Source organism: Haliotis cracherodii, unplaced genomic scaffold, assembly GCF_022045235.1.
Source record: "Haliotis cracherodii isolate W230 unplaced genomic scaffold, xgHalCrac1.p SCAF_4, whole genome shotgun sequence".
NCBI classification, from domain to species: Eukaryota; Metazoa; Mollusca; class Gastropoda; order Lepetellida; family Haliotidae; genus Haliotis; species Haliotis cracherodii.
The window spans coordinates 42924837-42950396 of record NW_027266297.1 but is presented as its reverse complement, the minus strand read 5'-3'; the positions used below and the strand labels follow the sequence as shown (position 1 = coordinate 42950396).

The 25560-nt window shown below is 42.0% G+C and overlaps 1 protein-coding gene and 5 non-coding genes across 7 annotated transcripts in view; 2 read left to right on the top strand and 4 right to left on the bottom strand.

Moving 5' to 3' along the window:
* Positions 1-5646: 5646 nt before the first annotated feature.
* On the bottom strand, positions 5647-5739 carry Trnay-gua (transfer RNA tyrosine (anticodon GUA)). Its single transcript has 2 exons — positions 5703-5739; positions 5647-5682 (listed from the first exon to the last, which is right to left on the bottom strand). It is a non-coding gene; the product is annotated as a tRNA-Tyr (tRNA).
* A 562-nt stretch (positions 5740-6301) lies between these two features.
* Trnal-caa (transfer RNA leucine (anticodon CAA)) lies at positions 6302-6425 on the top strand. The gene is made up of 2 exons: positions 6302-6339; positions 6380-6425. It is a non-coding gene; the product is annotated as a tRNA-Leu (tRNA).
* Positions 6426-6623: 198 nt separating this feature from the next.
* On the bottom strand, positions 6624-6716 carry Trnay-gua (transfer RNA tyrosine (anticodon GUA)). The gene is made up of 2 exons: positions 6680-6716; positions 6624-6659 (listed from the first exon to the last, which is right to left on the bottom strand). It is a non-coding gene; the product is annotated as a tRNA-Tyr (tRNA).
* A 574-nt stretch (positions 6717-7290) lies between these two features.
* On the top strand, positions 7291-7414 carry Trnal-caa (transfer RNA leucine (anticodon CAA)). Its single transcript has 2 exons — positions 7291-7328; positions 7369-7414. It is a non-coding gene; the product is annotated as a tRNA-Leu (tRNA).
* Positions 7415-7602: 188 nt separating this feature from the next.
* On the bottom strand, positions 7603-7695 carry Trnay-gua (transfer RNA tyrosine (anticodon GUA)). Its single transcript has 2 exons — positions 7659-7695; positions 7603-7638 (listed from the first exon to the last, which is right to left on the bottom strand). It is a non-coding gene; the product is annotated as a tRNA-Tyr (tRNA).
* A 4654-nt stretch (positions 7696-12349) lies between these two features.
* Positions 12350-25560, bottom strand: part of LOC139478915 (transcription initiation factor TFIID subunit 2-like) — a 36135-nt gene continuing 22924 nt past the window's right edge. The window contains exons 29-32 of one of the 2 annotated variants that reach the window (XM_071261600.1): positions 23627-23902; positions 19355-19483; positions 15173-15326; positions 12350-13857 (exon numbers count right to left, since the gene is read on the bottom strand). In XM_071261600.1, coding sequence (XP_071117701.1) covers positions 13514-13857; positions 15173-15326; positions 19355-19483; positions 23627-23902 — 903 coding nt within the window. In that variant the 3' untranslated portion in view covers positions 12350-13513. The remainder of the gene's footprint in view (positions 13858-15172; positions 15327-19354; positions 19484-23626; positions 23903-25560) is intronic. The other variant, XM_071261601.1, reaches the window with a different exon arrangement.

Genomic DNA, 25560 nt, shown 5'->3' with positions numbered 1-25560 from the left:
CATTTTTTGGTTATTTTTTGTTTGTTTACACTTTTAATTTCTGATTTTGAGATGGGTAGGTTTAGGCTTATCTCTGGTATTTTGAGAGATAATTTAGCTGCTTTATCGGCGCTTTCATTGCCGTAAATTCCTACGTGGGCGGGGATCCACAAGAAGGTTATTTGTTTGCCTGCTTTTGTTAGGTCGTTGGAGCTTTTAAGTATTTGGTTTATTAATTTAGGTCGTTTTTTGGTATTTTTGTTTTGGAGGGCTTGTAGTCCACTAAGGGAGTCAGTGAGAATTAGGATTTTTTTGTTGTTTTTAGATTGTTGGTTATGCAGGGCTGAGGCCATGCCCATAAGTTCGGCCGTGAATATAGATTGGTTGTTAGGGAGTCGGTAAGATTGTGTGGATATAACTGGTTGTGTGGTATGGACTCCGAAGCCTGTGTGGTTGGAGATCGGGTCTGAAGATCCGTCAGTGTATATGTGACACCAATTTGGCCAATTTTCGTGTATGTATGCAAGTGTGGTGGTTTTAGCTATGTTTGGGTCGGTTTGTTTATTTATTTGGTTAGCTAGCGTTGTGTCTATTTGGGGTATTTTGAGTTTAGGGGTGAAGATATTTGATTTTTTGCAGTTTTGTTTAAGATTTTGAGTTTGGTTTTTGAGGTAGTTAGTTATTCTTTGGGATATTGGGGTGAGTAAGGGGTGTTTGCGAACTAGAGCTTGGTTTCTTGGGCTAATGTTTTGGTTAATTAGGTTTTGGATGAGAGGGTTTGTTTGGGACGCGGCCCAGAAATTAAGGCTTAGATGTTCCCTGCGTAGATTTAGTGGCATTTCTCCTGTAAGGGCCTGAAGTGAGGTGTAGGAGGTGCCATGTTGGGTGCGTGTAATTAGTTTGAGAGCCTGATATTGTATTGAGTCAAGTTTTTTAGAAAGAGAGTTGTTTAGGGTATTGTATATGGCACAGCCGTAGTCTAGTTTTGATCTAATTAGTGTTGTATACAGTGAGAGGAGGGTATCTTTGGAGGCTCCCCAGTTAGAGCCGGTGAGACATCTTAATGTGTTAAGGTCTTTGCTGCATCTAGTTTTTAGGTTTTGGACGTGAGCCTCCCAGGTGAGGTGTTGATCGAAAATAAGTCCTAAGAATTTTGTTTGTTTTTGGAATTTGATTGTTTGGTTGTTTAGCTGGAGGATTGGGTAGGCAGGTTTCATGTTTTTATGTTTGAATACTACTCCTGTTGTTTTATCTGAGTTAAGGGAGAAGCCCCATTTGTCTGCCCATTGTTGTATTTTATTTAGAGATTTTTGGATTAAGTTTTCTGCCATTTTAATGCTTTTAGTGCGGATCCATAGGGCTCCGTCATCCGCGAATTTTGAAGTGTTTAGTTTAGGGGATAATCCCTCGAATAGATCATTTATCATTATATTGAAGAGGGTTGGGCTGAGCATGCTGCCCTGGGGAGTGCCATTTTCTAGGGGACACTGGTCCGATAGTGTATGGTCTATACCCACGGTAATTTTGCGATTGTTTAGGAAATCTTGGATGAAGTTTATTATTTGACCTTTTAGTCCTATTTTTTTAGTTTTTGTATTAGCCCGTGGTGCCATACCATATCGAAAGCTTTAGAGAAGTCGAGGAATATGCCTATGGTGTATTGCTTGTTTAGCTGTCCTGTTTTTATATCCTGTTCTAGTCGGGCAAGGTTATCGAGAGTTGATCGGCCAGGAGTGAAGCCGCTTTGGTCAGGATTTATGATGTTGTTTTGGTCTAGGTAGTGCTGTAGCCTATTTTTAGTCATAAGTTCCATTATTTTGCAGAGATTTGAGGTTAAGGAGATGGGCCTATAGGAGTTTGCCTGATCTGCTGGTTTATTTGGTTTAGGTATTGGGATTACTAGAGCTTCCTTCCATGAGGATGGGACCTGTCCGTTTAGGTAGACTAGGTTGTATAGTTTAAGTAAAGTTTGGAGTAGTTTGGTAGGTAAGTGTTTGATTATTTGGTAAGAGGTGAGGTCTAGGCCAGGGGCTGTTCCTTTTTTTCTATTGTTTAGTACGTGATTTAGTTCTTCTATGGTGTAAGGTTGATTTATTTCTAGGTTGTCTTGTCTGTTTTCTTTTGAGAATTTGGTTTCTTTATTTAGTTTATCTTGGAATTTCTTACTGAAGTTACTGTTGCTGCTAACTTTAGAGAAGTGTTTGGCTAGGTTGTTGGCCTTTTGGGTGGGGTTAGTTGAGTTGTTTATATTGGGGCATTTTTTGTGCCGTTTGATGCCTCGGATGGCGTGAATTTTGCGCCACACCTTCCTAGCGTCGGTGTGGTGATTTAGCTCCTCACAGAATTTTTTCCAGTTTTTGGTTTTAGCAGTTTTAACTAGGTTTTGCACTTGGTGGTTAAGTTCATGAGCTGTTTTGAGATGAGAGGGGTCTCGTTTAGCTCTGTTGAAAGCTGATTTGCGTTTTAGTCTAGTTAGCTCTATTTCCTCATTCCACCAAGGGACAGTGGGTTTTCCTGGGTTGGATGATTTGAAGGGGATTGCGGATTTGGCTGCGTTGATTATGAAGTTAGTTAGGTTTTGACAGAATGTTTCGGGGTCTGTTGTTTCTAAATCGTTTAGATTAGCTTCGTTGCATAATTCTTGGAATTGGTCCCAGTTGGCGTTTTTGTACTGAAATTTAGGTTCCTGTTTAGGGGTTTGATTTGGTATTTTTATATTTCCTAGGGTTATATTTATGGGAAAGTGGTCGCTGCCTAGAGGTACTGGGTGGACGTCCCACATCAGACTTTGTGCTAAGTCTGGCGTACATATTGTTAAGTCGATAGCCGACATGGTGTGGTGGGTTTTGTCGTATCTAGTTGGTTGGTTATTGTTTAATAGTATTAGGTCATTTTTTTCGATCCACTCTGATATTAGTTGTCCATGGTTGTCTAGTTTATCTGCAATGCCCCAGGTAGGATGATGGGCATTGAAGTCTCCTAGGAAGATGGTTGATTTATTTCCTAATTGGTAAAGGACATCTAGGTCTGTATCTTTAATTGGTTTTAGTGTTGAGTGATAGATGTTATTGATTTTTATTTTTTGGTTATTGATGGTGACTTGGATTCCATTAGCTTCTAGATTAGGAGTGTTTACTTTAACTTCCTCGTAGTTAATATCCTCTCTAACGTAGATGATTAGACCTCCTCCTGTTCTGCCTGGCATGGTTTTGGACCTGTCGGTTCTCACTGCGTTATAATTTGGTAGGTTGAATTTAGTTTTATGTGAGAATTTGGTTTCTTGAATACAAGCTACATGGGGACCTTTATCTATTTTGAATTTAGCTTTGAGTTCAGAACCATGGCCGGCGAGGCCATTGGCATTCCATTGAAAAATGTTTAGGCCTTCCATTGGGAAACTGGGTGGATTTATGTTTGGTTTAGGCTTGGTTTAGGTATTTACTTTAGTAGGTTATTAAGGTTGCTGCTGAAACGGTCGAAAGAGGTGGTGACGAGTTTTAGTTTATGTGCTACACCAAAGAAGGCTTTGGAGCTGGCTTCTGGATTAGACTGCTTTAACACGTAAGCTAGTAGGAGGACTAAGTTGTTTAGATTTTTGCTTGCTACGTTTTGGGTGAGTTTTTTTCTATAGCTTTTGGTTTTTGGGGCTGACAAGGTAAGCTCGTTTATTTCCTCTGAGGATGTGTACTCGTCCTCATCGGTTAAGTTGTCTTTAGTTTGGTCAATCTGTTCGGTGGTGGGTTGCACGCTGGGTTTGGGTGCGAGAGTCTGAGTGGTTTCTGTAGTTTCCCTGTTGACTGGGTGTTCGGGGGTTGCCTGTAGGTTTGGGAGTGTTGTTGCCCTTGTGGCTGTGATGGCTTGTGTTGGTGCTGGTTGTGTGGTGGTCGTTGTGCGTTGGGTTTTGCTTGCGGGTGTAGATGTGGTAATTGTAGGGTGAGAGGCGGGGAGGGTGAGAGTGTGAGTTTGTGGGATGTGTGGGGTGTTTGTTTCATTTGCGATGTATGCGTCTCGCTGATTTTGGTCCCATACGGAGACTGGGTATACTGTTTTGCGTGCGTGAGTGTTATTGTTTGAGGGTGGTGTTGGTAGTAGTGGTTTGTATGCTTGCGGTGTGGGTTTTTTGGTTTGGATTTTGGCCGTGTTTATGTCTATATGTCTGTTGGCCTGTTGGGTGAGTGATAGTCTGTGGGGGCATTGGTTCGAGAGTGATGAGTGTTTTATGGATTTGCAGTGGATGCACCAGGGTGTGCATATGCCTGGGCAGTCCGTTTGAGCACAGTTTTTGCATTTAGTTTTTTTGAAAGTACATTGGTTAGCGGTGTGATTATATTGTAGGCAATTAGAACATTGCTTTACTTGCTTGATGTATGGTTTGACCTCTAAGTTATGGTTAGCGCCGAAAGTGATATGTTTGGGGGCTTCAGGGTGTTTAGCTGTTTTTTTGAAGTTTATTATTACAATAGGTGTGGGGGTGGTTTTCCCGTTTCTGTTTGATTTAATCCTGCGGAGGCTAGTTATTTGTGGTTGGGTTTGGATAGTGTTAGCTTCTTTGGCGTATATGTCGAGGTCCTCGTCGGTTTCCCTTGGGTGCACTCGAATAACTCCCCTAGTGTATATTTGCCAGTTAGGTTTAGAGCTATTTACGGTGAATTGGAATATTTGTTTAATTTTAGTTGCTGCTATGTAGGATTCTTGATTTGGGAAGATTATCTGATATCCTTTGAAACTACGTTTGATGTTTAGGTAATTGATTTTTTGTTGCCTTAGCCACATGCCTATTTTATTTATGGTCAGTGTTGGAGCTAGTTGTACTGAGGGGGTGGCCGAAAAAAAGTAGAGGGCCCATGTGGTGATGAGGGCTGCGGGTGAGAGGGTGTGTGAGGTAGGTGATGCCGATGCGTCTAGTTTGCGTTTTTTTGAGTTGCATGCTTGGGGAGGTGGGGTGCTGGGTTGAGTTTCCATGTAGGAGGCTTGAGGGTCTTCATCGCCGTAGCCTGCGGGAATGAGTGAGGGTGTTGCCCTGTCGGAGGTGTTGTGCGCCTCCGCAGGTGTAGGGGATGTAATGCCAGATATTTCGCATATCTCGATTTGTCTTTGGTCTGTCATGCTGGGATTGGGTGTATAGGATGTGTGTGTGAGTTTTGGTGTTTGAGGTGAGGGGTTGTGGATGGAGTGTTTTGGAAGGGGTGAGTAGTGTTTGCGGTGTTTTGGTTGTTTTGGGTTTGTGAGTTGTTTAAAGCTTTAAGAGATTAATTGGAGGGCTTGTGTTTTAATTTGAAGTGTTTGAGTTTGTTTAGGTGGGCTTTGTGAGTGTAGTTTTAGGTTTGGGCTTGGGTGTGAGCGTTGATTAGGAGGTGTAGGTTGTTGTGAATGGATGGGTGAGTGGTTATATAATTACCTTTGAAGTTCTCCCTGGGCTTGCTATCAGCGGTGCTGTGCGTGGGCTTGAGGAGGCTCTGGAGGCTTGGAGAGGTGTTGCTCGCTTGGAGTACAAACTGCAACTGTGAAACTATCCCCAGTGCATGCAGGGTTGTAGGTAAATAGCAAACATGTGCGAGTCCTGGTATCATTTTGGGAGACTGGTACGTAGAAATGTGATTAATGGTACAAACATGCAAATGAAACGATGTTCGTTCTTCATAAATTGGTGATTGATACAAAAAGTTGTCCCGCGAGCCGGATTTGAACCAGCGACCTAAGGATTGCCAATTACAGCATTGCCACTACAGTCCTCCGCTCTACCAACTGAGCTATCACGGGTGCTGACATCGGAGTTGGATTTAATAGCTAGGCTGAATTTCTCCTAATCAATAGGACTTTCCCCGCTTGACTGCTCACCTACTTCCTCCTGGGCGACAGTGTGTTATGGGCAGCAACCTGCTTAATATTATTGAAGGTTCATTTCAACCTCACATACAAATATGTCTCCTTACACCAATCTCCAGGCGGACAAGTTGAAATGTCCAACGGCGAGTATGGTATATTTTAACAGAGAGCCTGATCCTTAAAATCATGCTCCACCATGTGAAGACAACCTGAACGTGCAACACTGTTATTTCTTTGAAACGTGTGAAGACCATATGGCAAGCCCAAACCTCGTGACAATCGAGAGTTGCATGAAGAGTCAATCCATCACATCCCTTACGTTGAAAGGGAAAAGCGTGAAATTGACAAGAACACAGATTGAATGAAATTAGTAGCTGTGAAACTATCCCCAATGCATGCAGGGTTGTAGGTAGAATCAATATGTCTGAAAAACGGCAACATGTTTGTCCATGGTTTGTCTGTACAAAAGCGTAGAGTTATCACTTTCAACATCGTTGTCAGGATGGCCGAGCGGTCTAAGGCGCCAGACTCAAGGTATTGCATCAGACCTTCTCCCATAGTGGAGATACGGGTGTTCTGGTCCACAAATGTGGGCGTGGGTTCAAATCCCACTTCTGACACACTTTTTTTCTCCCTTCAAACATGGCCTAAAGCCATTTACCTTATTTGCATATTGCCTTCATTTGGGTAAATAGCAGACATGTGCGAGTCCTGGTATCATTTTGGGAGACTGGTACGTAGAAATGTGATTAATGGTACAAACATGCAAATGAAACGATGTTTGTTCTTCATAAATTGGTGATTGATACAAAAAGTTGTCCCGCGAGCCGGATTTGAACCAGCGACCTAAGGATTGCCAATTACAGCATTGCCACTACAGTCCTCCGCTCTACCAACTGAGCTATCACGGGTGCTGGGTGCTGACATCGGAGTTGGATTTAATAGCTAGGCTGATTTTCTCCTAATCAATAGGACTTTCCCCGCTTGACTGCTCACCTACTTCCTCCTGGGCGACAGTGTGTTATGGGCAGCAACCTGCTTAATATTATTGAAGGTTCATTTCAACCTCACATACAAATATGTCTCCTTACACCAATCTCCAGGCGGACAAGTTGAAATGTCCAACGGCGAGTATGGTATCTTTTAACAGAGAGCCTAATCCTTAAAATCATGCTCCACCATGCATGTGAAGACAACCTGAACGTGCAACACTGTTATTTTTTTTGAAACGTGTGAAGACCATATGGCAAGCCCAAACCTCGTGACAATCGAGAGTTGCATGAAGAGTCAATCCATCACATCCCTTACGTTGAAAGGGAAAAGCGTGAAATTGACAAGAACACAGATTGAATGAAATTAGTAGCTGTGAAACTATCCCCAATGCATGCAGGGTTGTAGGTAGAATCAATATGTCTGAAAAACGGCAACATGTTTGTCCATGGTTTGTCTGTACAAAAGCGTAGAGTTATCACTTTCAACATCGTTGTCAGGATGGCCGAGCGGTCTAAGGCGCCAGACTCAAGGTATTGCATCAGACCTTCTCCCATAGTGGAGATACGGGTGTTCTGGTCCACGAATGTGGGCGTGGGTTCAAATCCCACTTCTGACACACTTTTTTTCTCCCTTCAAACATGGCCTAAAGCCATTTACCTTATTTGCATATTGCCTTCATTTGGGTAAATAGCAGACATGTGCGAGTCCTGTTATCATTTTGGGAGACTGGTACGTAGAATGGTACAAATATGCAAATGAAACGATGTTCGTTCTTCATAAATTGGTGATTGATACAAAAAGTTGTCCCGCGAGCCGGATTTGAACCAGCGACCTAAGGATTGCCAATTACAGCATTGCCACTACAGTCCTCCGCTCTACCAACTGAGCTATCACGGGTGCTGACATCGGAGTTGGTTTTAATAGCTAGGCTGATTTTCTCCTAATCAATAGGACTTTCCCCGCTTGACTGCTCACCTACTTCCTCCTGGGCGACAGTGTGTTATGGGCAGCAACCTGCTTAATATTATTGAAGGTTCATTTCAACCTCACATACAAATATGTCTCCTTACACCAATCTCCAGGCGGACAAGTTGAAATGTCCAACGGCGAGTATGGTATATTTAAACAGAGAGCCTAATCCTTAAAATCATGCTCCACCATGCATGTGAAGACAACCTGAACGTGCAACACTGTTATTTCTTTGAAACGTGTGAAGACCATATGGCAAGCCCAAACCTCGTGACAATCGAGAGTTGCATGAAGAGTCAATCCATCACATCCCTTACGTTGAAAGGGAAACCTGCAGGAGCACCACCGTAAAATATCTTGCTTACCTTTTAAACCACCAAAGAAATGAACGTGCCATGCCCGTTGATGGACAGGTATAATTTTATCAATTTGGAATATATTTTGTACACATGCATGCAACACTTCTTTGAGAAATTGGTGTATTGCAACCACCTTTCTCTATATTTAAGTTCGCAAAATATGTTTGCATGCTGGCATAGTAGACCCCATATACTGATAAACCCACACAAGAATACCATTGAAACATAATGCGTTGAAAAACAGTTTGTGTGTTTCTCCTACTTACGCCATTATTAACAAGAGTGAGTGAGTTGGGTTTAACGCCTGATTAATAAGAACACATACCCAATTTTCGTTTCTTTGTATACATTGTGTTTTAAAGGGTAATTATCACTAAATGCTGACAACGCATTGTTTTAACAGAAAATGCGACACTGTCAATGTACCATTTACCGTAATCTGAATGGCAGCATATATAGGCCCCATGTGGGTGAATCTTGGCAAACACGAGAGTGAGCAATATTCCAACTATATCACGTCGTCCAAAAACATCGAATACCGTCGGGGGCACGATGGCGCACATCAGGCAGGCCAACCATTGTGGTCAGGGGCATGATGGCGTACATCATGCAGGTCACCCACTGTGGTCCGGGGCACGATGACACACATCAGGAAGGTCACCCATTGTAGTCAGGGGGACGATGGCGCACATCGTGCAGGTCACCCATTGGCCATCCATTGTAGTCAGGGGCACGATGGCGCACATCAAGAAGGTCACCCATTGTAGTCCGGTGCACGATGGCGCACATCATGCAGGTCACCCATTGTGGTCCGGGGAACGATGGCGCACATCTGGCAGGCCAACCATTGGCAAACCATTCTGGTCAGGGGCACGATGGCGTACATGATGCAGGTCACCCATTGTGGTCCGAGGCACGATGGTGCACATCATGCAGGCTTCCCATTGTAGTCAGGGGCACGATGGCGTATATCATGCAAGCCACCCATTGTGGTCCGGGTCACGATGGCGCACATCATGCAGGCCACCCACTGGCCAATCATTGTGGTCAGAGGCATGATGGCGTACATCATGCAGGTCACCCACTGTGGTCCGGGGCACGATGACGCACATCATGCAGGTCACCCAATGTAGTCGGGGGCACGATGGCGCACATCATGCAGGTCACCCTTTGGCCACCCATTGTAGTCAGGGGCACGATGGCACACATCATGCAGGCCACCCATTGTAGTCAGGGGCACGATGGCGCACATCAAGAAGGTCACCCATTGTAGTCAGGGGCACGATGGCGCACATCAAGAAGGTCACCCATTGTAGTCCGGCGCACGATGGCGCACATCGTGCAGGTCACCCATTTGCCACCGATTGTAGTCAGGGGCACGATGGCGCACATCATGCAGGTCACCCATTGGCCTCCCACTGTAGTCAGGGACACGATGGCGCACATCATGCAGGCCACCCATTGTAGTCAGGGGCACGATGGCGCACATCAAGAAGGTCACCCATTGTAGTCAGGGGCACGATGGCGCACATCAAGAAGGTCACCAATTGTAGTCCGGCGCACGATGGCGCACATCATGCAGGACACCCACTGTGGTCAGGGGCACGATGATGCACATTAAGAAGGTCACCCATTGTGGTCAGGGGCACGATGGCGCACATCAGGAAGGTCATCCATTGTGGTTAGGGGCACGATGGTGCACATCAGGAAGGTCATCCATTGTGGTCAGGGGCACGATGGCGTACATTATGGAGGTCACCCATTTTAGTCAGGGGCACAATGGCGCACATCATGGGTGTCACCCACTGTGGTCAGGGGCACGATGGTGCACATCAGGAAGGTCACCAATTGTGGTCAGGGGCACGATGGCGCACATCATGCAGGTCACCCATTGTGGTCAGGGGTACGATGGTGCACATCATGCAGGTCACACATTGTGGTCAGGGGCACGATGGCACACATCATGCAGGTCACCCATTGCGGTCAGGGGTATGATGGTGCACATCATGCAGGTCACCCATTGCGGTCAGGGGTACGATGGTGCACATCATGCAGGTCACCCATTGTGGTCAGGGGCACGATGGTGCACATTATGCGGGCCACCCATTGCGGTCAGGGGTATGATGGTGCACATCATGCAGGTCACCCATTGCAGTCAAGGGCACGATGGCACACATCATGTAGGTCACCCATTGCGGTCAGGGGTACGATGGTGCACATCATGCAGGTCACCCATTGTGGTCCGGGGAACGATGGCGCACATCTGGCAGGCCAACCATTGGCAAACCATTCTGGTCAGGGGCACGATGGCGTACATGATGCAGGTCACCCATTGTGGTCCGAGGCACGATGGTGCACATCATGCAGGCTTCCCATTGTAGTCAGGGGCACGATGGCGTATATCATGCAGGCCACCCATTGTGGTCTGGGGCACGATGGCGCACATCATGCAGGCCACCCAATGGCCAATCATTGTGGTCAGGGGCACGATGGTGCACATCATGCAGGTCACCCATTGTGGTCAGGGGCACGATGGTGCACATTATGCGGGCCACCCATTGCGGTCAGGGGTATGATGGTGCACATCATGCAGGTCACCCATTGCGGTCAAGGGCACGATGGCACACATCATGTAGGTCACCCATTGCGGTCAGGGGTACGATGGTGCACATCATGCAGGTCACCCATTGTGGTCAGGGGCACGATGGTGCACATTATGCGGGTCACCCATTGGCCACCCATTGTATTCAGGGTCATGATGGCGTACATCTTGCAGGTCACCCATTGTGGTCAGGGGCATGATGGCGTACATCATGCAGGTCACACATTTTAGTCAGGGGCACGATGGCACACATCATGCAGGTCACCCATTGTAGTCAGGGGCACGATGGCGTCCATCATGCAGGTCACCCATTGTGGTCAGGGGCACGATGGCGCATATCATGCAGGCCACCCACTGTGGTCCGGGGCACGATGGCGTACATCATGCAGGTCACACATTTTACTCAGGGGCACGATGGCGCACATCAAGGTCACCCATTGTGGTCAGGGGCACGATGGCGCACATGCCCAGCGCCAGACGGGGTAACAACAAGTACCATCTTTTAACGTCTTTTGGTATGACGCGACCGGGGTTCTAACGCACTACCACTAGACCACGAGGTGGTCTCAAGTGTAATGTAATGTGTAGCATGTAATAGTGATGTGTTCAATTTTCGGTAGACAGGATCTCTTTCAATATGGTTGTAGTGACAATTCCACACACACACACACACACACAGACACACGCAGACAGTCACAGACAGACAGACAGACAGACACACACACACACACACACACGCAGACAGACACACACACACACACACGCAGACAGACACACACACACACGCAGACAGACACACACACACACACACACACACACACACGCAGACAGACACACACACACACACACACACACACAGACACACGCAGACAGACAGACACAGACAGACAGACAGACACACACACACACACGCTAATTGGTTATTTCTTTATTTATAGTTGTATCTTTTAGAATCTTCAACTACATTCCATGTAGCATGTAATAGTGATGTGTTCAATTTTCGGTAGACAGGATCTCTTTCAATATGGTTGTAGTGACAATTCCACACACACACACACACACACAGACACACGCAGACAGTCACAGACAGACAGACAGACAGACACACACACACACACACACACACGCAGACAGACACACACACACACACGCAGACAGACAGACACACACACACACACACACACACGCAGACAGACACACACACACACACACACACACACAGACACACGCAGACAGACAGACACACACACACACACACACGCTAATTGGTTATTTCTTTATTTATAGTTGTATCTTTTAGAATCTTCAACTACATTCCAATCACCAGCTGATATTAAAATTTGTAATTGAGAAACAGATTTTTTTCAGTAGTAATATCTAATATAATATATCGTCCATTGTCATCACAAATTACATCATGGATATGATATTCAAAATTGTTTTTTACAAGTATCATCATGCCCATGCTTTTACTCGTTCTGTGCGCAAAATAACAGTGATAACCATATTCGGCTACCCATTCTTGTTTATTGTGTTTTGTACTGTGTGTTTCTTGAAGAAATATAATTAATGACTTTTTTGAAAGCAGGAAATTGAATATATCTTTTCATTTATTGTAATAGTCATATAAATCTTACACTCATATGTATATATGTGGCACATCACATTTGTAGAGTATTACAAGCCCTAGGATTGAAACATTTTCAGAAGGTACTATTTTCAGTAGCAGCAGTAATTTCTGTTTTGATTCTTTATCACCATGCCACAACAGATCCATATATACAAAGGGTGGATGAAAATATTCAGACCCTAACTTCAGGAGATGTAAGTATACCACAGATGATGCCTGTTCAGTGATTTGTCGCGACAATAAAGAGTCAGTGAATCAGAACCCTTCCACTACTTTTCTTTATGAAGCTCTATAATCAAGAAGCACCTGACATCATTGATCAGAGCTGATCTGTGTGGGATGTGTTTTAATCCAGAAAGTTTCTTTTGTTTGTTTCAGCTTTAATCACTCTCAGCTATATTCCAGCTATATACCAGCGGCCTGTAAATAATCAAGTCTGGACCAGATAATACAGTGACTGATATTATGAGCAACAATCTATGCTATTTGGGGTACAATGACACTCAATCAACCAAGCCACGGAGTCCCACGTTCCACTTAATACCCTCTCATGACCAGCATAAGCTACTGGGGACCTTTCCTGAAAAGCAGGATGTGATTCTTAGTCCACACTGATACACAGCCAATGACATCAAAGGAGGCAAGTGGCTTTGTATGGGTTTCTTTTCACAATGGGTACATATGTGTTTGTCTGTTTGTTTGTTGTTTTATGCAGAATTCAGCAATATTCCAGCTATATCATGCCAGCCTGAAAATAATCAAGTTTATGCCAGAAAAACAAGTGCTTGATATCATCAGTGTGTCAAGTTGCGGTAAAAGGTGACATGCCATAAATCCAGTCACCAAGTCTGACCACACATTTTGAGGTAATTGCCTCTCACAGTGGACAAAAGAGCACTGGGAACCTAGTCTAACTGGGGTACCCACAGGGTCTGCTCAAATTGGGTACTTAGTGACTGCAAACGCTCAATACTTTCCACACTGGACCAGACAAACCAGTTCATGGCATGAGCAATGATTAATTCTCAAAACAGCTGTGCATCCTTTATGTATGGTACAGAGACGAGCAGAAACTACCATAAATCAAATATTCTTTACAAAGTCCTATACAATAGCACATACATCCAATAGAATCCAAATGGCCTCAAGCCATCACTAGATGACTTCAAAGTCTGGTGAGCTGGGTGCCTCAGCTTGAATTGCTGGTGAGTTGAAGTTACTGGTCCCTGAACTATAAAGGTCCATGTGACGCTCTTTCTCTGGCTTCTCACTCTTCTCCTTATCTTTCCCTTCCTTCTTGTCCGGTCTGTCATGCTTGTGCTTATGCTTATGTTTGTGCTTGTGCTTGTGCTTGTTCTTCTTCTTCTTTGCCTTGTGATGCTTGCTACTTGAGCCCTCTCCTTCTGTGGGAGGTTTGGTGGTGAGATCCAGGGCGTGGGAGCCGGGCGTCGCTATGGGAGGCAAAGGCTTGGATGGGCCTGATGGTGTTGAGGGGACATCTGTGGACAGGTTCAATAAAGTAAATTAGTAATGACATATCACTACTGGTATAAATCTACATCTGCTCCAAACTGTTGCACAGTCAATGAAAAATGGTATCACTCCATCATCCTTTGAATATACATAATTTCACTCAGCAAAAAATTGGCATCTGATGTGATGTGACAGTACAAAGATAGGTATATTTAAGAATTGACTTTTGCCTTATGTGAGTACATTGGAGTATGAACCTTCATAGAGTGAGGGCCAAACTGCATGGTCGTAAGCTCTGACGTTCATACAATGTTTGGCCCTCACTCTATGAAGGTTCATACTCCAGTGAACACAAAGTGAAAGTCAGTTCTTTTAATTATCTATATCACTATTTTATACCTTGGGGGGTACCACTAAATCTAATACGTGTGACTTGCCATACAACAACCAGTTGTAGTGCGGAATAAAATAGTTTCCCCAAAAGAGAGGTGACTGTAGACTGTAACTGTCAGTCTGGACACGGACGGAGTTGATACTACGAAAGTGGATGTGCATTTCTACGTTTTGTTCACTGGGATGGGTCCTGGCTAGGATATTCGTGAACGTAAAAATGATCAGAAACAATGCTTTTGTATGTATTCCTGCAAGATAATTCACAGGGGTTATCCCAGTAACGTCAGTGTTTACGTCATTTCAAGAATACAGTCTCATGAAAAACATATTAATGTCAAATTGTGTTGTTCATACGCTATGAACTTCAGTTTTAAGGTTATGTGACTAGCCTCTCATCCATTGGATAAAAAGTATATCCTGTAAACTTCAAATAAAAATATCATACATTTTCAAATGTGCCACAATGTACCAATATAGATATCTAGGTTTGCCCATTGCAATTTAAGTGTGGCAGTGAGTATACTTTTGATCAATCTTTGATTCCAATGAATGTAACTTTACCACTGAGTTAGAAAGTTTGCTCCCTTCATTTTCAATGAGCTTGAAATATCCTTTTCTAGTTCTGTATCCAAAGGTAAATTTGGTGAATGCAGTAAGCGATTATTATGATTCCTTAATTAGGCAGTGTATCCTCCACTCTGATAGGAAAATTATCATGGACCTATTCGCCATGACAGCTTCATTTCAAGTGATATCACCATCTTTATTTCCATTGCTTAGTACAGAACTTCTCTCACTTATGTGAGTATTTGATTGGATGGCTACTTTTAGCAAAGTGCCATTCAAAACAGGCTATGGTGGTGAATGGCTGCAGGAGATCTATCATAAAGGAATGGAGGATCATACACTGGAAAATCATGGGTGATTATTATGATGCTAATGAATTACCTGACAGACTCTGAGGGGCATGAGATGGGGAGCTGGAATCTTCACTGAGTCGGCTGACGCTACTCTCTCTCTTCCTCTCTGGGGGGTGAGGCAGCAGGAGGGGTGGTGGTGGGGGCTGGCCAGATGTGCTGGGAGACTCCGAATCTGATTTCATCTACAGACAAAACACGCAACACTGTTACTCTCATTTCATAATCTGACAACACAATGGCACACATACTGATGGTGTTGATGTTTCTCACTAGACTGTTTGACAATCAAGTCAACTTTCTTTACTCATTTAGAACTTTGGTATTTAGGATCTGACTCTAACTCCCACTTACCTTAAAATATGAATCACAAAAGGGATTACTCAGAAAATAATTAAACATGTGTTATTGAGACACACAATACAGATATATAAATAATAATTTGTGAAAGTAAAGTTTTTAGTTCAACTATTTTTATATGATCATAAACATTAAAGCTTCATTATTATCATCCACTGCATTGCTTTGTGTATGGAAAATACATTTGTTTTGTTTAAGTTATCAGAATTCTGACAGTGATTTGCTATTGTAAGCTGATTTGTCAAAAACAGCATGGAGGTACAAGATGTAGAACAAGATTTCACTACTCTAGATTCTAATAAATAGAAAATAATGAAACAAGAGAAAGCCTACCTCTAGTATCTCCTGACCTCTATCATGTAGTTAAAGCAATACTATCAATATTACTGTCACCTGGACAACACTCATTATTTAGTTTTGATTTTCCTTAGAGGAAGCAAAACTACTGTATATAACTGGTGTATTAAATCATAAAATTGTCTCTAATTATCGTAACAGTCATTCTCTAGTCCCAATCATTCAACTACATTGTATCGTTTCATTTCAGATTGTGTCAGAAGTAGAACAAAATATAGTTTGCTTTAATAAATTCAGTTGGAAAAATAATCTGATATAATCACTGGAGTGCTGCAGACAGCTATATTAGTGTTGTCAGGCCTGTACATAATCATGTCCAAACTAGTGGTCGACATTCTACTGTCCTGAAATATTCATATTCCCCAATCTCTTTCAAGTCATAGCTTTGATCTGAATCAATACCCCTCTCTCTGATTTGATACCTGTCTCCATTAAGATATGACAAACTCTCAATTATGAACCTAGAACGACCTTTGACAATCAAAATGAAGGATGTATGCATGTTTTAAGCCATCACGCTGTCAGCTCTATTAAACTATTCAGCTTCATTCAAACAGGTGGCTTTTGATGGCCTTTTCACTATTTGTTTGGTGTAGGAGAAATAGAACCACTTCTAAATGAAGTTCTTATTTTGTTGACTGAAAGATGCAGATGTTTGTTGTTTAACACCACATTCAGCAATATTTCATCTGTATGACTGACATCATGAGCATCTACACAACTGGGATATGATGACATGCATCCACCAAGTCAGAAAGCATGAGTTGCAGAAGTCCAACTGTAACCTGGATCTTCCTGAAAGGGTGCAAAAGATACACAACAAAGCACTGGTTATTATTTTTCATTCAGACCTGACAATTTATGTTCCTATTATTCTTCATTCAGACCTGACCATTTATGTTTCAATTATTTTCCTTTTAGACCTGACCATTTATGTTCCTATCATTCTTCATTCAGACCTGACCATTTACATTCGTATCTTTATTCTTGATTCAGATTTGACCATTTATGTTCATATTCTTCTTCATTCAGACCTGACCATTTATGTTCATATTATTCTTCATTCAGACCTGACCATTTATGTTCATATCATTCTTCATTCAGACCTGACCATTTATGTTCATATCATTCTTCATTCAGACCTGACCATTTATGTTCATATTATTCTTCATTCAGACCTGACCATTTATGTTCATATTATTCTTCTTTCAGATTTGTTGTGAGATACATAAATATAATGCACTGCTCTAAATACTAGATCCACTCATACCAAGAATTTAGAAACCTCCATGCTGATTGGCTCATTTGTAAGTTTCCCCATCATGACCTCCCTCAGGAGGTTTGTCATATTTTGATGGAGAGAGGTATCCTATAATAAGTGCAAATTTAACAATCAAGTGACTCAGACCATGAAAACACCTTGCAGATGACCTGGATAACGTGTATACCTGTCGGCAGCTTGATGCTAAGTACATATGTAATCAGCAAGTAGTTAACATGTGCACCACTTCCTCAAAATCAGTCAATTACATTAGAATAGATATTTAAGCTTTTAGTGTTGTGAATGTATACAAAAAAATTAAAGTATCCACAAGCCACATTCTTTCTATTTCTGACACATATGTCTACATTCCAACTTTGACACATTATTGACTCCAAACTGAGGGTTCAGAGTCACATCAGTGACTGATAGAACAAAAGAAATCCATCGGTATGGTATTTTTATAAAAATATATTCACATATTTTCTACAAAAGTAAAACATTTGTTCAAGTGAGACAGATTCATTGAAGCAAAATACTATCAAAATCACTTCAATACTGATTTTATGGATGTTTTGTGAAATGAAAAATTATTGCTCAGAGAATGAGCTTTTTGTCCAAGTTCTACAATGTTCATCATGCTGAAAAGATTTTTCAGAAAGAATATACTGTGTATTAATTTCCACAACATATTACACTAAGCTGATGCTGTTTCTACGGTAGTGCTACGAAGACATGGAATCTACTGCCCTGAGGGACAGGCTAGAGTGTCAGGGTGTGAAGTTGTCTGAGTGAAGGTTCTATACAAGAACACCTTTGTGCACTACCTCCTGACAATCAAGATTCAGTGGAGCTGAAAAACTAAGTTGATTTTGTGAAAAAACTTGATTTCATACACATAGTAACACATTTCTTTACATAACCTTTTGGCAGTGTTTCAGACAGGATTATTATTCAACACTTTTAACCTGGACATGGATATCAATCATTTTTTCCAGTAATTCCTGTCGAGTATTATAATTGGTTCTTCATGCTATTGGCTAGTTCAGGTCAATTGTTCTGTTGTTCAAAAGAGGACCAATGCAATGTGATACTTCAATACATTGTCACAATACTGATGGACGATGTTATCTACTGTTCAAGAAGACATTTTTCACATTTTCTCCAAACAAAAAAAGCTGTCTATAATATAGAATAGCCTACTCCCAACTCGGAGTGACTTACAATATTAATGCATGATTGAGAGATAATATGTAATTATGCGTGACAAGTAAGCTGCTCTCTTTGTTACCCAAGATGTTTGTAAATTAAACCACAAATTTACCAAAAGATTCCTTCCGAATGACCATATATGTTTGAAGACTGTCTCCTAGGTTTTGAATCAAACACAAGTCTGCTAGTCTGAGACAAGTAAAATTCACGAAGGACATTCCCTTGTGGACTACCACTTTTACCATTAGACACCTGGTACCTCTGCAGCAGATATAATTTCCGGGCAAGTGAAAAAAACATTACTGTCTGACCTGATTAGTGGAATGTCCATTCTATCTTGGGCAACAATGGACAATCACTGACACTATTCTTTACGACTATAAATGTCAAGCAAGCGCACCTCATAGTCGCATAATGTCTTTTGAAGCATTCTCCTTGAACTCTACTAACTGGCTTATGCCTAGTCCACACCCATCCTTCCCTCCACCCCACAACCACTCACTACGCAACCACCACTGAATCAACATAGAATTCAGCATCATCATCAACGTTGGGACATGGATCTCTTGGGTACAGTATTCATTCCCAACTTGTAAATGCATCTCAAATGCCTTTCAAAAGGAACAAACTGGAATGACACACTACCAAGATGAGTTTGAGAAAGAATAAACTGGACATAAACAATACAATAATGTTACAATAATTGATACAACATAGACAACAAAGACGTAACTGCCATTAGAAAGCACTACAGAAGACTAAATAGGTCATTAGTACAAGGTGAAGGTCATATAACTACATGTATCACTGTAAGGTGAAGGTGAGGTCAAATAGCAAAAGGTGAAGGTCATGACACCTAGCACCAAGGTCAGCAAACAGAAAGGTGAAGGCTATATGTAAAGCACACTGTGTAACAACAAGGTAGCAGCAACATGTGGTACAGGGTTATTTGTCAAGCATTCTACATAGCGAAAGTCAAACGTTAAGCTGCTACGCAGGACATGAAATCTAAACATTGTGTACCCCGACAAACTTCATGAACTCAGAAGCAAACGAGCCCCCTGGTGTTGTGGGCACAGGTGGGGGGGAAATAATCGTAGTTGGAGTGGTTGCAAGAAATGTTGTTCCTGCTTCCGTGCTCTTCATTCCGATCTGAACACAAGAAACAAAACATGGTACTCTGCCACACAGTCTACAAGCGCTTCCTGCTCTGGAATGATTTAACTGTCTGTAAATAGGAGGGGTTGGTTAATGGTTATTGTCTGTAGTCATAATATGCATTATGCCAATACATAGCTGAGACAGTCCACTGTTAAGATTAAGTAGATGGGTGCCATTTTTTGGACGAATTGAGAAATGCTATATCTGTGTTTCATATTAACAATAATTAATATTTTTACATTAATTACAGTCTAATATCTTTAAGTGACATTTTATAAGTTGCAGTATCAATGAAAACTGATTTTACTTGTGGTATGTATGGATGTCAACTTCCTTAGCGCACCAGGTCCCCATTTCACAAAGCGGCCACACTGCTAAGACAATCGTAACTCCCATACTTTAACATTGATTTACGATAGCAGCCCTAAGATTGCTTTGCGGAACATGACCTGTACAGAAACAGCGCTTTGAAAGAATAAAGAACTTGAAATCCTAATATCACATATGTTTGAAAAATAATCTACATAATATGTCATTCCTCCTTAGGATAAAACATATCTGGGTCCACTTGCACAAAGTGATCTAAGTACTATAACTAGTGTAAGTCTATGTAAGTAGTTGCAATAGTCCGAGCACTACAGTCGCATTGTGAAAGTGACTATCTGGTGAACATATTACTTACAACTGTTACAGACTACAACTACTATGATAATGACTGTATACAATCATTCAATGATCCAGTACAGAAGGTTAGTCTGACTGAAACCACAGGGTCTGACCTATATCTAGGATTATTACAATAACCATATACACCAGGTACATTAACATACATGTTTGTCATTACGACTGTTTCTATGCTACAGTTTGTGAAAAAAACAAAAATAATCTGATCACTTGACATGTTTGATGTTCTTTATATTTTTAGCTGCTGTCAGCAATATTCGGGCTTTATCACAGCTGACTGTTAATAACCAAGCCCAGAGTGAGTGAGTGAGTGAGTGAGTGAGTGAGTGAGTGAGTGAGTGAGTGAGTGAGTATGGTTTTACGCCGCTTTTAGCAATATTCAAGCAATATCACAGCGGGGAACACCAGAAATGGGCTTCACACATTGTACCCATGTCGGGAATCGAACCCGGGTCTTCGGCATGACGAGCGAACGCTTTAACCACCAGGCTACCCGACCGCCCCACCAAGCCCAGAGAGGCATAACAGTGCTTGTAGGCATGGCCAGTGATCTGCATCCCAGTTCTGCCTCTATGCTTATAAGTCAACCAGTGCATTAAGTGAGTGACCAGTTGGATTTAACGATGATTTGGAAAGTTCTTCAGTTATATGACAGCACATCAGCTTGATATGGAAAGTCCAAAGTGATGGAGATCATAGACGTTTACCACTTGGTGAAATCCACAAGCTATGGCATTGTGCTGACAAACCTAGAAACATTATCATGTCGAATCTGATGTTCCGAAGTGACAATCATAGGTTCCTTGATCTACGCAATTCGGATATATGATGACATGCATCGAGTGAGTGAGTCTTCTGTAGTGAGTATAGTCTTCTGTATTTCCTACCTTTCCTCACCACACATGGCAAAAGGTGCTTGTGAAAAACAATAAGACTGGGAAAACTAAGTAAGGGAAAAACCTATCAGTAATATAACATCTATTCAGTGATATTCCATAGGTTAATTAGATTCTTCAATCAAATCACATAGGCACTTTGACATTAACAATATATAAATTCTGTATTCTGTTGCTTAAATTTTGACAAAATTAGAATTAAAAAAATATTAATCCTGTGTATGGCTGTAGGCAAGTTGTAAGGTAATGAAATGCTCCATCGTCTGTGGCAACTGACCCTGTAGATGTTACGTGTCGCAAGAATTTTATTCATTTCATTTACATATTTCAAACTTAATATACAAGTTTAATATATTTTGTCACACAATATTGTTCCTGTGAAAGAATGATTTTTAAAAGATCCTGAGACATACAGTGTGTACCCATCTACATGTTTCTACAGAAGAAATTAATTTAAAAAATGCATATATTGTCATAAAAATAATTTGTTCTAAACAAATGTTTTAAAGGAAAGTATTTACTTCTCATATATTAGCATTCTTGTAACATTTCTACCTCAGGATAGAGGAAGTGTTTCAGTGATAAGGCAACTTGGTATCAACAGCTAAGTTAGTTGCTAGTGTTAAGTCTTGACTACTACACATTCATATTGAGGCAAACATCGGCCATGCAGATTCATGCAAACATAGCAACAAGTTAGATTTGTACACTTGACATGTGACTGTGTGTGGCTTGGCATTCATAGTAAGCTAATTGTGGGAGGAAACGTTTCTTGCAATGTGAAATACTCTATTTCAAAGCTATGCCAAGATCTGCCAGTCAAAGGGTCAATACACTTTACAAAGCACAAAGTATGATAAGGGAGATTTTGCCCCACAGGATCTGTAGAATCTCAGAATTAAGCAAAACTTTGAAAAATTGTTATGAAAATTCAGATGTATTCATATGAATGAAAATTTGACTTTTCATTTCCTTATAGGTTTAGAGTTCAGAGATTTTCAGGAAATATTTCTACACGTGCAAGTCTGTGACACACGCTGATTTTCTTACGAGATGCAGATGGTGACAGTACAACCATATGGTTACAATAATCATCTCGGGTCATGGACACTAATTTTACTGCTGTATTTGAACCTGTCAAAAGTCCTAGATTTGCTTTGTAGCTTCACGCCGCACTCAGCAATATTCCAGCTGTATGAAGGCAGATTGGATTGTAAATGATACAGTCTGGACCAGACAATACAGTGATTGATATTATGAGCAACAATCCACACTGTCGGGGTACCAAACCTGACCACCCAATCCATTTATTTGCCTCAAGTCAAGCATAGGGGACCTATTCTAACCTGGAATCTCATCTCCACAGCGACCTAGACTTACAAGTGTAGGGAAGAAAAAGGCTGGGCCTCAATTATAGGACCATGTTCATGCCAATGTTGCAAAGTCTTCGTTAACTAAAAAATCTGACTTTCAAATTTGAAGGGCCCTTATCATACTTTGTTCTTAATAATTTAACCATGTACATTAATCATAGAACGACCTGAGCACTGATCAATAACCATGCAGACATGATCATGCCAAGGTGAAATGCATACATGCAACTTCAAAGTTCAAAAAGGTTGTCACAGATCTTTCAACTAAAGTTCATTATTATCGCTAACTTCTAATTCAAACATACTAATAAAGCATATTATGAAGAAACAGTGACATGGCGATGAAAGAAGGTCTGTTCAAGAGGGAATAATGTACCACTGTGGCTGATTCAGCCTCATACATGGCTGTCTGAGAGAGTGAGGGAGAGAGTGAATAATGTTTTGCTAGTAGCAATACACAGCTGCTGCAAACAGGTGAGGTGAAAAGGAGTTTAATGACTTTTTAAGGATTATTTCCCTCATAGAGAAGTGTAGATGCACCAGTGGTTGGGCTGCTTGTATAAGTCTTGGCTTATACCAGTCTTATAGTGCAGGCAGGGTAACAACAAGTATCATCTTTAAACATCACTTGGTATGATGTGGCCAGGGGATCAAACCACCAACTGATCCGTCTCCAGGCAGATGTTCTATCCACTAGATCACAGCAGCGGTCTACAGCTGTAACTTGCAGGCTATGAAGTATGGACAAAACAAACCAGTGACCGATAGATGGATCAACAGTCCATGCCACTGGGGTTCAATGCCACACAATCAACAAAGTGGTCACTATGTTTATACCCGGCAGCCATTATAACCACACAATCCCCAATACACTTGGCTCTTACACCAAGCATAGGGTAAGTGGGGTCTATGCTGCCTCAGAAGCCCTTGTCACAGGAATTATTGTCAACTCAACTAAATGATAATCTTCATCAAAACTTCCATGAAATATAATTTTTCACAAGGAATTATTCCCTAAGATTTTAGAAAAAGATATTTCTGAGATGATATGACATGATTAACAAATTCATGGAAGTCCTCTTATTTCTGCAAAACAAATTATAGTTTTAAACAGCATTTATTAACTCCTAAAGTCAATAGTACATGCACAATTGTAGCACTTACATTCCAACCAGTCTTACCTTAATCTTGAGCTTGAATCCGCTCCCTTCATCTGATTGCACTGGTTCTGGTTTTACATTCAAGACACTGGATTCTAAATTTGGTCGAAGGTCTGTCAAAGGTGATGACGCCTTCCTCTTGGTGCCAGTTTCTCGGTGATCATGTGACTCCCCTCGGACAAAGAATGGCTTCTTCTCTGGCGTGACATCGACATCGATCATCTCGATGTCCTCAGATTGTGTTCCCTTAGTGGGCGTGGTCTCCTCAGCTTGTGACATCTCATCAAACAGCTCATCCTGGGTGGATGAAATGCACTGTTATAACACTGAGTGTGAAGGGTAAAGAGTTGAGTATAACACTGCTTTTATAGTATCTTTAATCAGATAACTGTGTGCTGGCTTAATGTTGCTGGAATGCCTAATGTGATGCAAGTGTTAGACATTTACCACTTTGATGAAACCCTTTCAGGTGGTGCTGATAGATCAAAGATCAAGGGATCAGGGATTCAAACTCATGACCAGCAGATTCAGGCACAACCAAGGGACACAACCCTGACAAGAAATAATGTCTCCATTTCCCCACACAAGCCTGTTTGATTAGTTTGTTGAGTAATTCCAGCTACAAAACGTCAACCTGTAAATAATCACCTCCGTCCTCTCTGGAACAAGGGTTTCAACAATACCATGTCACTCACCTCCCTCTTCTCTGGAACAAGGGTTTCAACACTACCATGTCACTCACCACTGTCTTCTCTAGAACAAGGGTTTCAACACTACTATGTCACTCAGATCCCTCTTCTCTGGAACAAGGGTTTCAACACTACCATGTCAATCACCTCCCTCTTCTCTGGAACAAGGGTTTCAACACTACCATGTCACTCACCACTGTCTTCTCTAGAACAAGGGTTTCAACACTACCATGTCACTCACCTCTGTCTTCTCTGGAACAAGGGTTTCAACACTACCATGTCACTCACCTCTGTCTTCTCTGGAACAAGGGTTTCAACACTACCATGTCAATCACCTGTCTTCTCTGGAACAAGGGTTTCAACAATACCATGTCACTCACCTCCCTCTTCTCTGGAACAAGGGTTTCAACACTACCATGTCACTCACCTCCCTCTTCTCTAGAACAAGGGTTTCAACACTACTATGTCACTCAGATCCCTCTTCTCTGGAACAAGGGTTTCAACACTACTATGTCATTCAGATCCCTCTTCTCTAGAACAAGGGTTTCAACACTACCATGTCACTCAGATCCCTCTTCTCTAGAACAAGGGTTTCAACACTACCATGTCACTTACCCCCCTCTTCTCTAGAACAAGGGCTTCAACACTACCATGTCACTTACCTCCCTCTTCTCTAGAACAAGGGTTTCAACACTACCATGTCACTCACCTCTGTCTTCTCTGGAACAAGGGCTTCAACACTACCATGTCACTCACCTCCCTCTTCTCTGGAACAAGGGCTTCAACACTACCATGTCACTCACCTCCCTCTTCTCTAGAACAAAGATTTCAACACTACCATGTCACTCAGATCCCTCTTCTCTGGAACAAGGGTTTCAACACTACCATGTCACTCACCTGTCTTCTCTGGAACAAGGGTTTCAACACTACCATGTCACGCACCACTGTCTTCCCTGGAACAAGGGTTTCAACACTACCATGTCACTCACCTCCCTCTTCTCTAGAACAAAGATTTCAACACTACCATGTCACTCACCTCTGTCTTCACTGGAACAAGGGTTTCAACACTACCATGTCACTCACCTGTCTTCTCTGGAACAAGGGTTTCAACACTACCATGTCACGCACCACTGTCTTCCCTGGAACAAGGGTTTCAACACTACCATGTCACTCAGATCCCTCTTCTCTGGAACAAGGGTTTCAACACTACCATGTCACTCACCACTGTCTTCACTGGAACAAAGATTTCAACACTACCATGTCACT